The sequence below is a fragment of the Typopeltis vanoorti genome, chromosome 20 (assembly GCF_054136105.1).
Source record: "Typopeltis vanoorti isolate ZY-2024b chromosome 20, IOZ_Tvanoo_1.0, whole genome shotgun sequence".
Taxonomy (NCBI): domain Eukaryota; kingdom Metazoa; phylum Arthropoda; class Arachnida; order Uropygi; family Thelyphonidae; genus Typopeltis; species Typopeltis vanoorti.
Window position 1 is genome coordinate 84,050,092 of NC_143568.1, and position 15,056 is coordinate 84,065,147.

The 15,056-nt window shown below is 34.0% G+C and overlaps 1 protein-coding gene across 3 annotated transcripts in view; it reads right to left on the minus strand.

Moving 5' to 3' along the window:
• LOC150095616 (kinesin-like protein klp-12) overlaps positions 1–15,056 on the minus strand; it is a 282,767-nt gene that overhangs the window by 90,323 nt on the left and 177,388 nt on the right. For all 3 annotated transcript variants that reach the window (XM_090410291.1, XM_090410289.1, XM_090410290.1), the window contains exon 9: positions 11,681–12,077. In XM_090410291.1, coding sequence (XP_090266417.1) covers positions 11,681–12,077 — 397 coding nt within the window. The remainder of the gene's footprint in view (positions 1–11,680; positions 12,078–15,056) is intronic.

A 15,056-nucleotide genomic window follows, 5' to 3' on the forward strand; every position in this document is an offset into this window, starting at 1 on the left:
TTCTCAAGTAGTACCTAGTTTGAATGAATCTTGGTTCCTTATCATGATTTGTGCATTTATTCTCATTTTGTTTCTCATTAAGTTTCTTATTACTGTCATTACCAAATTCCGCGTGTCTTTTATGTCCGTAGTATGGGGTCGTCTCTTCCGAATTCAATTCATGCTCTGCATTAATATCACTGTGTTTTGGCTGTTTTGTAATATTTGTGTTCTGTCTATAATTACTTCTTCTATGGTAATTCCTTTCCTTTCCCAATATTGCCTCTAGAGAATCTCCTAGGCAGACTAATTTGTCAGGTCTCTTCTTGAACAATTTCAATCGGTCTGAGTGGACAATCAGAGTTCTTTTCATTCCTGTAGATTCTCTTATTCGAAAGTTGATAGGAGATGTCTTTTCAACAATTTCATAAGGTCCTATTGCACATTTTCCAAATTTTCCTGTTCTCTTGTTACTATGATCTTGTCGCAAAAGTACTAAGTTTTCAGGTTTTAATTCCTTATAGGTTCTTAGTTTATTAGCATAGGTTCTAGCCTTTTGTGAGCTGTTTTGACTGGCTTCTGCTACTAGGTCATATGCAATTTTGTTTTCAGAGATCATATTGTTAAGGTACTGATCAATGTCTGGGAATCCTGAGTTTGCATGCGTGTTCTTGAAGTCACTGGGAAACAGTGGTTCAAAACCATATAAAACTACAGCAGGGGCTTCTTTTATGGCAGCATGCAGGGCCGTCCTACAGGCAAAAAGGGTGTGTGGAAGGAATTTATCCCAATTATACAAGTGATTATCAGCAAGTTTGGATAGGGTTTGTTTCAGCGTACGATTCATCCTTTCACACATTCCATTTCCTTGGGGGTGATAGGGAGTAGTGAAAAGTTTTTTTATCTTCAGTAACTTACATAATTGAAGCATAACTTCAGCTGTAAAGTTTGAACCTTGATCAGTGAGAAGTGTTTGGGGGGTTCCATATCTTGAAATGATCATCTTGAACAACTTGTCAGCTACTGTTTGCGCAGTTTGATTCTTCATAGCTGTGGCTTCAGGAAACCTAGAGAACATATCTATTACAACAAGTATATACTTGTTTCCTTTAGAGGTAGTAGGGAGTGGACCTATAATGTCCATGGCTAAAGCTTGAAAAGGGCGATTAGGAATAGGGAAAGGTTGAAGAGGAGCCTTTCCTCCGTAATTTGATTTTCTTTGACATAGATGACATGAAAACACATAACTTTCAACATCTCGTCTCATTCCCTTCCACACATATCTGTTTCTAATTCTCCCCCATGTCCAGAAGAACCCTTGGTGTCCAGCTAGATCAGCATCATGAAAGGTATATAACACCCAAGGTATCATGACAGTAGGAACTACTATTTTGTTCTTCCAATTTCCGGCGATATCATGTTTTGCCATCAGGAGGCCATCATCATCCAAAAATAAGGAATGCAAAAACGAGTGTTCCTCCAAGACTCCTTCCCCATTTTTGATTCGTCGATATATTTCTCCCCATGTTGGATCTAATTTTTGTGCTTCTATAATGGAGAATTTGGTCCAATTCTGAAGGTGTGGGGGTTTCCTTGTGTTTTCTTGTCCCTCATTTTCCTCGGCTATCAAGTTCACTATCTTTTCTTTCGCACTGATCTCTTCATCTACTTTATCATCTAAGGCCCTGGATAAGTAGTCAGCAACTACATTGAGTTTTCCAGGAATATAACATATCTGTATTTGGAATTCTTGTAATTCTAATGCCCATCGAATAATCCTTTGGTTTTTATCCTTCATCGTGGATAAAAAGGTTAGGGGTTTATGGTCTGATCTCAAAAAAATTTCTTGTCCTAGTAACATGTATCTGAATTTCCTTAAGGCATGCACAATAGCTAGTGCTTCTTTTTCAATAACTGAGTAATTTCTTTCTGATGCAGATAGTTTTCTACTTAGGAAAGCAATGGGTCTAATTTCTTCCTTCTTCTTTTGTTCTATCACAGCTGCAATGGTGTTATTCGAGGCATCTGCTGCAAGATAGAAGGGTTCTCCAAGAGTGGGATGAGTGAGGACAGGAGATCAAGTTAATGCTAAATTTAAAGATTTATGGGCAGATTCTTGTTCCTTTCCCCATATGAACTTTTCCCCCTTTTTAGTCAATTTAATTATGGGCTCCATTATTTGAGAACAATTTGGAATAAATTTTCTATAGAAGTTTACCATTCCTAAGTACCTTCGTACTTGTCTCACGGAGGTGGGTATTGTAGCTTTTAGAATGGCAGAGATGTTTTCTTGAGTGGGGATTATTCCAGCCTCACTGACAACATGTCCTAGGTATTCAACCCTTCTCATGAAGAATTTACATTTTGAGCACTTCAACGATAGATGTGACAAATTTAATCTATTTAATACATTATCTAAAATTTCTTCATGTGATGTTATATCTGGGGTGTAAATTAATAGGTCATCTTGGAAACATATGACTCCCTTTCCTAACATGTCTGAGAGTACAGTGTTCATCAGACATTGGAAGCTCATAGCTGAATTTCTGGCCCCCTGAGGAAGTCGACACAGTTGGTATTTTTGCCATCGAGTGGTAAAGGCAAAAAACTGTCTGTCCTCCTTTCTAAGAGGTATCTGGAAGTAGCCAGAGTTTAGGTCCAATTTTGAAAAATATTTTGCTCCTTCTAGACTAGTCAGGAGTTCTTCTATGTTACATAGAGGAAAGTCAATGGGCTTAGTGACCTTATTAATCTCACGCAGATCTAATATAAATCTGAGACTTCCATCAGGCTTTTCTACTAATAGAAAGGGGCTATTCCATCTGGAATTAGACTTCTCTATGATCCCAACTCTTTCATAATCATTCAGAAGGATCTGAAGTCTATCTAGATATTTAAGAGGGGTTTTGTACTGCTTAGTATAGATAGGCATGTCTGAAGTGATTTCAATGGAATGCTCTAGTTTGTTTGTACAGGTCAATGAGCTAATATCTTCAGTGAATGTTTGAGGATATTTTTGAAAGATTAATAGAATGAATTTCCTTATTTCTGCTCTATCAGTTTTTGATTCTACTAAATTAATAGCTTCGTGCAATAATTTTCTTTTCTTATCACTTAATCCGTCTTCAAGGTTTAAGGTTTCAATCTCCATCTTGTCACATAGTTTCCTTTTATTGTCTTCATTGTACATTGATTTATGACTCACGCCACATAAGGAAATGGTTTCAGAGGCAAAGTCACACATGAATTTATTTTTCTCTAGAAAATCTAGTCCTAGTATGATTTGGTCATTTGTGTCAGCAATTTCTGGAAGGATGATGAGATCATGTGAGAATTCCACTGGAAAACAAGGTATGGAAATTTCAGCATTTAATTTTCTTGTAGCAATCAGTTCAATTTTAGCAATTCCCGTGATTTTTACTGGTCTCTGAATTAGGGTGATGTTATCAGAAAAATCATCAACAAGTTTATTCACCATGGAGTTAGAAATAACTGATATATGGGCTCCAGTATCTAACAGAATATTGCACGGAATTTTTCCAATCAGACCTTGTACAAGGGTTAAGGCAACTTGCTATTCTCTTTGGCCATCGTTACACTTTGCATTCTATGGGAATTGTAGTGAACCTGGTTTGTTAGTTAAGGTGATAGAGTTATCTACATTGACTTCCTCATTCTTAATCTCCCTTTTTTACAGTTTGAAAGGTATTCAAGAATTGGTGAAGGTGTAAGGTGATCATTACAATCTTGTATGAGTGATTGTCTCATGGAGTATATTTGTTGCATTTCCTCCAATATTTTCTCTCTTTCCTTGGCCAGACTGTAACATGCTTCTAAACTGACAGCCCTTTTTTTGTAAATGACCTCTCTTAAATTTTTATGCAGTCCTAGTCGAAATTGTTGAAACACAATCCAATCTAAGTGAGGTTTCTCTGTAGGGGACACCCTCATAGATCTAGCAATGTTCATCAACCTGTTAAAATAATTAGTCACATCTTCCTTGTCATCTTGCATGCACTTGTGGAGTTCTATAAGGGTTTGAATGTAGCACTTAGTATGGGAGAACCTAGAAATTAGTTCATCCTTAAATTTCTTGTATTCTAAGGTTTCCCGAAGTATTGGAGATGAAAAAAAATATGTTTTAGCTTTACCAATTAGTTTGTTTCTAAGTAATATCAACAACTGAAAGTCTGTCCAACCTGCTGTTTCTCTGAGTTTCTCAATATAAGTAAAAAAGGATAACACATCATCAGAGTCTTCTCCTGAAAATTGGGGAACTACCTGTTGGGGATTCACACTTCTAAAAAATTCACTGTCTTCCATCTCTGAATTTGAAGTAACAGCCAAAGTGATAAATAAAGTATTAATTTAAATAATATAATCCTTTAATTTCAAAAAAAAAAAACAAACTTTATCTTTGCCTGATTTCAGATTACAACCAGTTCATTGTGATTCATTTAATTTACTTTCTAAATTTTCAGAGAGTAATTCCACAATTATTATTACCAAGCTAAATTCAATCTCTTAATTTACAGCTGTTAAATTACTTTCTATCAATTAAATCACATCCTGTCGACGGCTGTGCCATTTGTCGTGACGTCGTTTTCTTCATGTCGTGTTCGAATCCGCCATCTTGTTACAAGTCACTTTCATAAAATAAAACACAACTAATTGTAAATTGATCACTAATCCAAGGGTAGAGAAATTTCTATTATACTGCGCCACTTTATCCTTAGATAAGTCTATATGAAATAGTAGGATCAATTCAAAGCTAGTTAGCAGTCTTTTCATTCATTCAGGCCGAAGTATTTATTTTCTTTCTGGGATTCCCGCAAGATTCGAATTTTTGTGAACGGTGCAGTAAAAAGAAATTCAGGCAATTACAATAGTTAGATTAACAAATGAAGCATTTAATATAGGTCATATAACACTTACATAAATTTTACTTCTAATTTTTAATAGTAGAAACAAGTCAAACATTAAGTCAAGTTAATCACATTAGCACAATCTTCCAAGTCTTCACATGCACTTTCTCAGCTTCTGGGTTACAAAGTTTCTACACTTAAATAAATGTAATAGAGCATCCAATCTAATCAGTTTTCACACATTTCTCAGTCATGCTATAAGTTCAAAATATCACAGGCACTAATAGCTGAAAATATCTTTCAAACAATTCTTATCTCCAACTCTCAATCACGAAGAGTTTCCACAGTTAAAGTTAGGTTAAGTATAGCGTAATTAACACACAATTCTTCAAGCATTGAAATAATATACTATGATAGACCTTACGGAAATAGTTCCTAGTACATCAATTATGTTGTGAGCAAACTTTTGGAATTTATTTATCTTACTTAAAAAAAAAACACATCTACAAGACTTATCCACAGTTATACTTAAAGCACTATCAATCGCACTTCAGAATTCTAGACATCAATTACAGGGTACTTCAACTATCCTTGTTACCACTCATAAACTAATTAAAACACTGTGAGATTCTTTTTAGGGCAAATCGGAAATAAGCCGCAATTCTAGACCAGCTGGGTTTATTCAGAATTCTTCCTTAAACGTCCAGCTTTTTATTTTATCCGATTGTAGCATTAATTTCCCTTCTATTATTACTGCTGATTTCACTTTCAGCTAACTATAAAATTTGCTTCGTCCTTGTTCACTTATAAAAATTATCCACTTAACTCCTACCTTTAAGAACCTTTTATTTACTTCTACTTCTCTAGTTTTTCCCCTTGCTTCCTTTCACTTCCAAGTTTCTGTTCCAACTCCCTTACCTCCCATATATTTTCTCTTCCTTATTTAGCCCACACTCTGTTCCACTCACACCCGTTTATTTCACGCGTCTCTATGACAACAGATAAACGTAAACATTCTCGCCAATGTTACATTAGGCTATACTACTACATTGAGTTATTACATAATGTTAAGCTTTCACAAAATAGGAATAATTAGAATATTTGCTCTACTTAATCAACTTTTTCATTTCATATACATTTAATTATAATAATATTCACGTTACAATATACACATCAGTTATAATAAATTATACACATATTATTGTTTAATAAGTTAATAATAAATTGAGTTCAGAATATGTTGTTTATTATTTTAACGGTATAATAGAACACAGAAACTAAGTAAATAATTAATTTATTAACTTGATGCTGATATTTCGCTGGTATTAATACCAGCGAAATATCAGCATCAAGTTAATAAATTAATTACTTACTTAGTTTCTGTGTTCTATTATACCGTTAAAATAATAAACAACATGTTCGACGAACACATAAGTCTGTCCACACGTTTAAGCTCAGAATAATTATTTAAATAGCAATTCTTAATTAAAGAGTAATAAATAACTTTTATACAAGTCATGACTGATATATATTAAGCAATGTTAAATGTGAATGATAAAAAACGAATTACACAACATAGTCTCATTCACAATTTAACATCATCATAAACAAACAATGAAAAAGATCAGCAAATAATGTATGAACATTAAGAAGCTTTGATTTCGATACTGACCAGGAAATATTAACTGCCAAAGTGAAGATAAAATTCAACAGGAAAAACAATATCAGAAAAGAAGAAAACATCAACCTATCAAAATGAAAAGATAGCTCAAGGAGAAGTCGATTTTTAGAACAGATGTGCCTTGAAATTAAAACCCTCCATCTTCCAGAAGAGCAGAAAATACTGGGAAGAAGGAAAAGAAACAATGTTATCAATTGCAAAAGACACTCTCGGTACCAAACCCAAAATAAATAAACAGTGGATAACCCAAGAAATCGTAGCTACAATAGAAGAGAAAAGAGAGGCCAAGATACTTGTAAACCAACAAAACAATGAAGAGAACAGAGAAAAATACAGAGCACTAAAAAAAAAGTTGATAACCTATACAAAAAAGCCAAAGAAAAATGGTTAGAAGAACAAGCTAAGAAATGCCAAGAAGCATACCAACAAAACAACCTAAGTCTTCCATGACACGCTAAGAGAAATTACAAAGGAATTCTCAGCAAAAGCAGTAACAATGATAAACAACAACATAAATGACTGAAACCGGGAACATTAAAGTTATAAGAAAAATCTGGTCAAGGAAACAAAACTACAATGACAACAATAGAAGAAAATAATGACCACCCAAAAATTTTAGCAGAAGAAGTTAGATACGCAATAAAACAGATGAAAAACAATCAAGCACCAGGCATTGATACTATCCCTACTGAACTGTGGTCATATGGAGGCAGCACATCAACAGAATATTTAACAACCCTATTCAATAAAATACTACAAAGAGGAGAGATCCCAGATGAATGGAGAACTGGAAAGATCATCCCAATATACAAGAAGAAAGACAAAAGAGACTGCAGATATTACAGACCAATCAATTTACTCTCCCACACCTATAAAATATTCGTAAGAATTATACAAAATATATTTAAAAACACCTATGAAGAACTGATAGGCATAAAACAAGCTGGTTTCCAAGCAAACTACTATTCAACAATAGACCAGATTTTCACATTGCACCAACTAGCAGAGCTCAGCTGGGAAGACCATAAAGAACTATATTGTTGTTTTGTGGACTTTAAACAAGCTTTCGATAGCATCAACAGAGAAATCCTTCTTAAAGTTCTACTAGAAAAAGCAATAGACAAATATATAATACAGTTTCTGATAAAATATTACTCTAAGACAAATGCAATAATTAAAAAAGACACACTCACAACAGAACCCACAGAGATCCAACAAGGAGTAATGCAAGGATGCCCATTATCCTCATGCCTATTCAACATATATCTAGATGAAGTTGTAAAGAAGGCAATAGACAATGAGCCTGGAATCAATGTCAATGGTTTAAACATAAATAATATCAAATATGCAGATGATCTTCTCCTTATTGCAAGAACCCCAAATGAACAACAAGGGTTGATAAATAAGCTAAACGAAACCTGTAAAACATATGACATGACAATAAATATACAAAAGACAAGTGATGAAAACAGGGAGGAACAGAACTACCATTTCAGCCACCTTAAATGAAGAACAAATAGAACAAGTAGACAACTTCATATATCTTGGATCAAAACTAACAGAAACAATAGATGAACTCAAACAATCAAACACAGAATAGCAATAGGATGGACCACCATGGGAAAATTACAGAAAATCTGGAAAACAAACAAGATATCTAAGCAAGCTAAAATCAAATTATACGAATCAATAATTATACCAACAGTCATCTATGGAGCAGAAGTGTGGACAGTTAAGAAAAGAGAGGAGAAAAAACTGCTGGCATTTGAAATGAAATGCTTAAGAAAAATAAATAGAACAAGTTGGATAGAAAAGAAAACAAACAGCACAGTCAGACAAGAATTATTGTATAAAAAGACAATAATAGAAAAAATGAGAAAACAACTGAGATGGTTTGGCCACACTGTACGTGGACGCAGACAGACTTCCTAATGTCCTAATCAATACTTTTCCAACTGAAAAAAGAAGACCCGGAAAACAGAATTAACTGGCTGAAATTAATAAAGAACATCTCGGGATGCAGAACATATAAGGAACTTTTACCAACAGCAAGGAATAGAGAAGACTGGAAGATCCTGCTCAAGAGAAGAAAAGATAGGCTAAAGATTTTTTTTTTTTGGTCTCTGCTCTAGAGACCAAACATGGAACTTTTTCAAGCCACTTCAGGCCTCCAATAGGCGAGGAAATGGTCTCACACTGAGTGATGAAATTCATCTCCCACCTAAAGACAATCACAAATATCCATGTTGGGATTGGAACCCACAACCTCTTGGTTGGAGAGAAGGTATGCTAACCAGTCAGCCAACCAGGCTGATATAATAATTAATAGGTAAACATTCATTTAATGCGAATTTTTTTATTTTTATTTTTTTTCACATTTGCTAGTTTACCATGATGGCAATGATACAATATTGATTTTTGTATTTTGTAGGAAAGATTATCATTAAATAAAAATGTTAGACTTTGAATGAATGCTGAAATGCTGCTGCTCATATTATTATTATAAAAATTAATCATGGTTAATCATGTAATACTATCATAGTATCCATTAAGAGTACATCGTAGTAATTTATTAATGATAGTAAGAAAAGTGAAGGAATGATGGATGTCAGTTCATGGAGCAACATCCATGGAACAGTGGAATGGTGCCCATTTTTAGGAGGCTAAAGAAGGATATTGATGTGATGTGTGCTTGTGCCAGGAAAGGCTAGAGGTCAGCCCAAGAAGAGAGAGAAAAATCTGATCTTATATACAGGTACTGCTGAAGGTAAGGGAAGATAACAGATAATCTTTGCACCAGTATGCAACATTATTTTGGTGTAAGTGATTTTGTTTCCATGTCTATATTGGTTACACTTTGAGATGGACTAACAAAACTACACTATACTATAGTTTAATACTCCAATCGGCCATGATGTCTATAGACGTTCAGCAAAATCTGGATACGATTCTGTAACACCTACTGAATAACATGGATAAGAAGTGTAATTTGGTCTCACTATTTCATCAACCATGGCCTGTAGAGAGGTTAACAGAAAACAGGATTTTACTCTGGTAACAATGAAGATGAGGTTGTTCTTATCTCAAGATAGGCAAGCATGGGGATCAGTGTCTAAGGCGATGGTAGCAAATCTTGAAGCTTGGAATGTTTGAGCACTGAACAGTTTGTCAAATAAGTAGCAGGAAGGGAGTATATTATCTTCAACAAAACTATGAATAAGATTTGAGGTCAGTGAAAGGAAGTCTTTTATGTATTAAAGAAGGGGATTATGTATCAAAGGTGAAAGATCAAAATCCTGGGGCACTCCTTCACTGGTAGAGAAATGTGAATTGAACAAGCTAGGCATCATGACATAGGATGAATGGCCAGATAAAGGATCAAATGCAGACCATACAAAAGTAATTTGTTGAAATACAAGTATGAATGAATTTACTGTGGATCTAGAGTGGCAGAATTTATTCTGATGGTAGCTGATTAACTGGTGGACTTCCAAATGGTAAAGCTGTTGAATGTTAATAACAATCATTATTTTTGAGAATAACAAGATGAGGGCAATGGATAGATAGTTTGATGATATCACCCCCCCCCCCTCCAAGCCAAGAATTATTTCTTGCTTTCATTCAGACTTACTTGTTGAGTTTTTTTATTCATTTTATTTATTTATTCTTGTGGGGTTCCCCCATTCCTTGACCACCCCTTAGGACTGGTTGAGCCCTCCTAATGAGGGATTAAATACTATATCCTATGACTGTAGCCTGTGTTCACTGGGCGGTTTGCCTGCTTACAGGGGGAAAAACCTTGATGTCCACGCCCAAGACTGGATAACTTGGCTATGGCTGAGAAAGAATCTAGCATGAGGTGAAAGCTTACAAGCTGAATCATATGGTTAGGTGTTGCCAAAGGCCTGGCAGTTCAGCTGCTTAGGATGAAGAAATGCATCCTCAAATCATCCTGATGGATACTAAACAAGTAATCATTATAGGGGACTTAAATTATCCAAACATTGATTGGATAAAAAAAATGCATGATAAGAATGAAGGAGAATTTATTGAGCTGTTGCAAGTCAACTTTCTCAATCAGCAATACATTTGATCAGAGTATCAAAATGAGACTCAGTGAAGGATGCTGCTGTTTTGCCCTAGCTGGTAACAGTAATCATGTTGTACTGATCTGGGAAGAGGCAAAGTATATGGATGCTCCAATCAAGAAAAGTTACATGCAAGAGCTACAAAACTTGAAATCCTGACAGACTCAGGAGAATACTATTAGAAAAGATATCAGCAATCAATGTACAAGAAGCTTAATTGATGTATTATATGAATGTGTACCTAGAGTTAGAAGAACAAATAGGGCAGGAGTGAAATGGATGTGCAACCTTATTAAGCAATTTGGTGAGGAGATTTCCCACAGCATATTATATTGGTGAGATTACACTTGGAGAAACTGATGAGGATAAGGATCCTGGAGTGGTGCTAGATAGGTTGAACTTCAAAAGCCACATAGCAAAAATCGCAAATACAACTCATAGGATTGCAATGCCTGAAATGAAAACACTAACATGTAAGGATATGAAAGTCATTTTGCCTCTTTAAAGTCTTGACACCATCACACCAAGACTACTGTGTGCAGATTTGGTTTTTCTGGTTTATGAGGAAAAAAAGAAGCTATGGAAAGGGTACATAGAACAGTTACAAAGATGACATAGGGATTATGAACATAGATTTGAGGACAGATTGAGAGTTATGTAGACAGCAGACATTGAGCCTATAAACTTCTAAAAGGGTGTTATATTGGTTGATGAAATTTTTTATTATATGGAAAGTGGGGAGAGAGAGAGAGAGAGAGAGAGAGAGAGGACAATGGGCATCTGTGGAAATTCAGTTTGTTTGCAGATGAGAAAGGACTGAGATCTTGATTTTTCTTTCATAGAACAGTGAATGAGTGGTTTGCATGTTGAAGTGGTCAGTACAACTAATTTGAATGAGTCTAATGAAACAGCTGGTGTGGGTGGTATGTGGTCTCTCTCAATGAGTTTGACTCCTGGAGGTCCCTATTAATAATAATAATAATAATAAACTTTTACATTAAGAAAAGAATTAGATGATCAATATTTTACATTTTATGAACATACATATATACTTTATTTATTCTTACGTGAGAGGAGGTACAGCATACTGATGATTAATGACAGAACATCGTGGTACAGCACTGATATCCGGTGATATCCAAGCCCAGTTTTCATTAATGCTTGTCTCTTTCTGACTACACCCTAACTTATCTTCTGTCTGTATAAGAAGGGTATCATCTAAAGGTTTGCTATGTTGATTTTTTGCTTCTATAAACAATGGCTGTGGTGGTATCTGAAATAAAGGTGTACTAAGGCACTGTTTAGGCACTTTTATCGCACTAAAAGGAATATCTATTGTACTGTTTAAGGATCTCTTAACTGGATTGGAAAAGCAAGCTGGAGTAGCTACTGTTGAATTTCCTTGGCGACCTTTTCGCCAGTATGCAGGAGTTTGTGGCAACTTCAACTTTGGCACACTATTTTCTGAGGAGGGAGAAAATTAAAATGAGAAAATATATCCATAAGGAAACCACATAAAAAAAAAAGATATATTCAAAATAATCAATACATTAATTTATTCAAAGCAATCACTTGCATATCAGTTCATCATCTGATGTATATATCCTCAAGGGATACATCAAATATGAGCCCAGCATAATTAAGATCTCATGACTAGTTTCTAATCAACTTTCTTCTAAACTGTCTTATTTGTGAGGTCTCTGATTTGATCAGCTCTTACATTTTAATCTTCTAAAATACTCCAGAGAGCACATCAACCCAAATATATCTTGGTCTTCATTTCCTTTTTAGAATTTTGGCTTCAAATACCTTCTATAATTAAAAGAAACACACATATTAACCACAGTGAAAATTATTTAATTGTAAATATTTCATTCTAAGTATCTTAGGACATCATCAGTACAGTAGTTTTAAACAATAATAGGAATAACATACAGTTAGGGTGCATGATTACAATAGAATCTCATTAAATGTGCATAACGTGCTACAGTAGTACAAAAAAAAAAAAAAAAAATATATATACATATATATATATATATATATATATATTTAACACAATTTTGTATGACAATTTCCCATACTTTAGGAATAGTAAGAACGTCATTGTGGTTTAAGTTTGGTCTGTGTAGTAGGACTTCAGAACTTTCTTTTTTGTACTACTGTAGTACGTTATGCATGTTTAATGAGATTCTATTGTAATCATGCACCCTAACTGTATGTTATTCCTATTATTGTTTAAAACTACTGTACTGATGATGTCCTAAGATACTTAGGATGAAATATTTACAATTAAATAATTTTCACTGTGGTTAATTAATTATGATCGTACCACAGGTTTCATTGTTAAAAAAAAAAAAAATGCCTTCTATGCATTTGAATTGCATCTCCCATTCTGTTTAACTAACCATATCATCTTAGCTTGGATCTGCTTATAGATTTTTTAATAATGCCAAGTACTTTTCTGATATCATTGTTTTTAATATGGTTCTGCATCAATGCCACCTGTTTACAAACCATAATTTCCCTCTGAACTCTCATTTCTGTGCTCTTCAGCTTGTAATCAACTGTTTTATTTCTAACCCAGCTCTCTGATCAATTAAAACTGGCTTGAGCATTGCTAATATGGTGTTTTACATTTATCTGACTGACTTTTCACCATGGCAGCTTTATTTATTTTATTATCTATTTCTATTAGTTTCTATTATTAGTTGCTATGATCAATCCACAGCAATTAGTTACCATATTTAATGAAATGCAGACTAATCACAGATTTGACTTCATCCTAAAATAAATGTCCATTTGTGAATGACTACATGAATAATTTAACAAGAATTATTAACTTTAAATGTAACTATAAATTTTAATTAAAATTGTGTTTATAATAAATATACAAAAACATCAGAATACAAGCATGATCCAAGTCTTTGTAATTTATTTTTCTACTGTATTTTAGTTATTTTTGTGTGTCATAAAATATTACATCTGTTCCATATAAACATCTAAATTCAATTTAAACAACCTAATTCTTTTACAAGGTAGAACTCAGGCATATCTGCAACTGAAACAGTGTAAAAAAATTTGCAAAGTGAAAGACTAGAATGCTGTGAAAGATTGCCAATGCATATGACTGCATCAAAAAAAGTTCAAGGTTAGCAACATTGAACTTTGAAAATCAACTAGTTCCAGACAGCCACTCTCAGTCAACTCCAAGAGACTGTGTTAAACTGTTTAAGGCAATGCATTCACTCTTTTTTTTTTGAAATTAGCTAAATATAGGCTTGTTTTCATATAGAATGCTACTAGTCAAATAGTAAAGATTGGAAAGGTGATATAGAATGACACAAGCAGTAGGGGATATTTTGTTTTGATCATTACTGCAGGAGTTGAAGAATATTGCCAATAGGTCAGTCTTGGGCATGACAAGCAACTAGAAAAACTTGATTCTTATTTGAATTTACTGATTATTTTTTGATTTATTTATTTATTATCATTATTTTTTTTGCAGTTGTTGCGAAGTGCAGCATAGTCTGAGTGTGAAGCTTTTTTCTTGAGCCACTTGCAACAGCTGCATGGTTTTTATTCTTGGCCTGGCTTAGCACACCTCACTTCCCCCCCCCCCCCCCGCCCTCCCCATTCTATCCACAATTCCCAATGAGAAACCTAGTAAGAATTATGTTTGTTATTCAATTTAAGTTGGCATTTCAATCAGGAAAATGGAAACAGTATTCAAACCATGGAAAATAGGAGTAGAAGTTACAGAATTCATCTCATTTGACACCACTGCAATGTCAAAGGACATGAGGCTGAGTGAAAGGTATTCCATAGTAAAGGAAACCTGGACAATGATATAGCCTATGTTATGAAAAAGAAACATTACAATGTGTCTGGAAGGAGAACTAGTCAAGAAAACTTTGAAATGCCAGGAAGATGAAGATTATCGAGTACTCTGGTGGATAGATGAACTATCTGTGTTAGTTTGTCTTCAGGTTTAATGGCACAAGGACAGCCATGGTCATACTATGCCAAAAACGTGTAATAAATAAGGGGCTTATATAGGTCTAAAAACTATATATAAAAGTCAAAATAACAACAACAATAACAAAAATAAATAAATAAATAAAACAATTCTTAGAAATATACTATTTAATAAATAAGTAAGACAGCATAAAAACAGTTTGAAAAAGTATAAATAATATTAAGATTCATAAAATGCACATAAATCCGAGGTTTTTTAAAAACATATTTACAATAACTTAAAACTAAAAAATATTATTTTTTTTATAAAATATGTATTTTAGGTGGTAAAGATTAAAACTGTAAAAATTTAAAAAACAGGTTGACATTAATGAGCCTAACAAAATTTGCCTAGGCTCAGACAGATTCTAAAAGTGGCTAAAACAATGACTGTGCTCATTGGCAAAACAAGTCAGTTGATTAAAACAT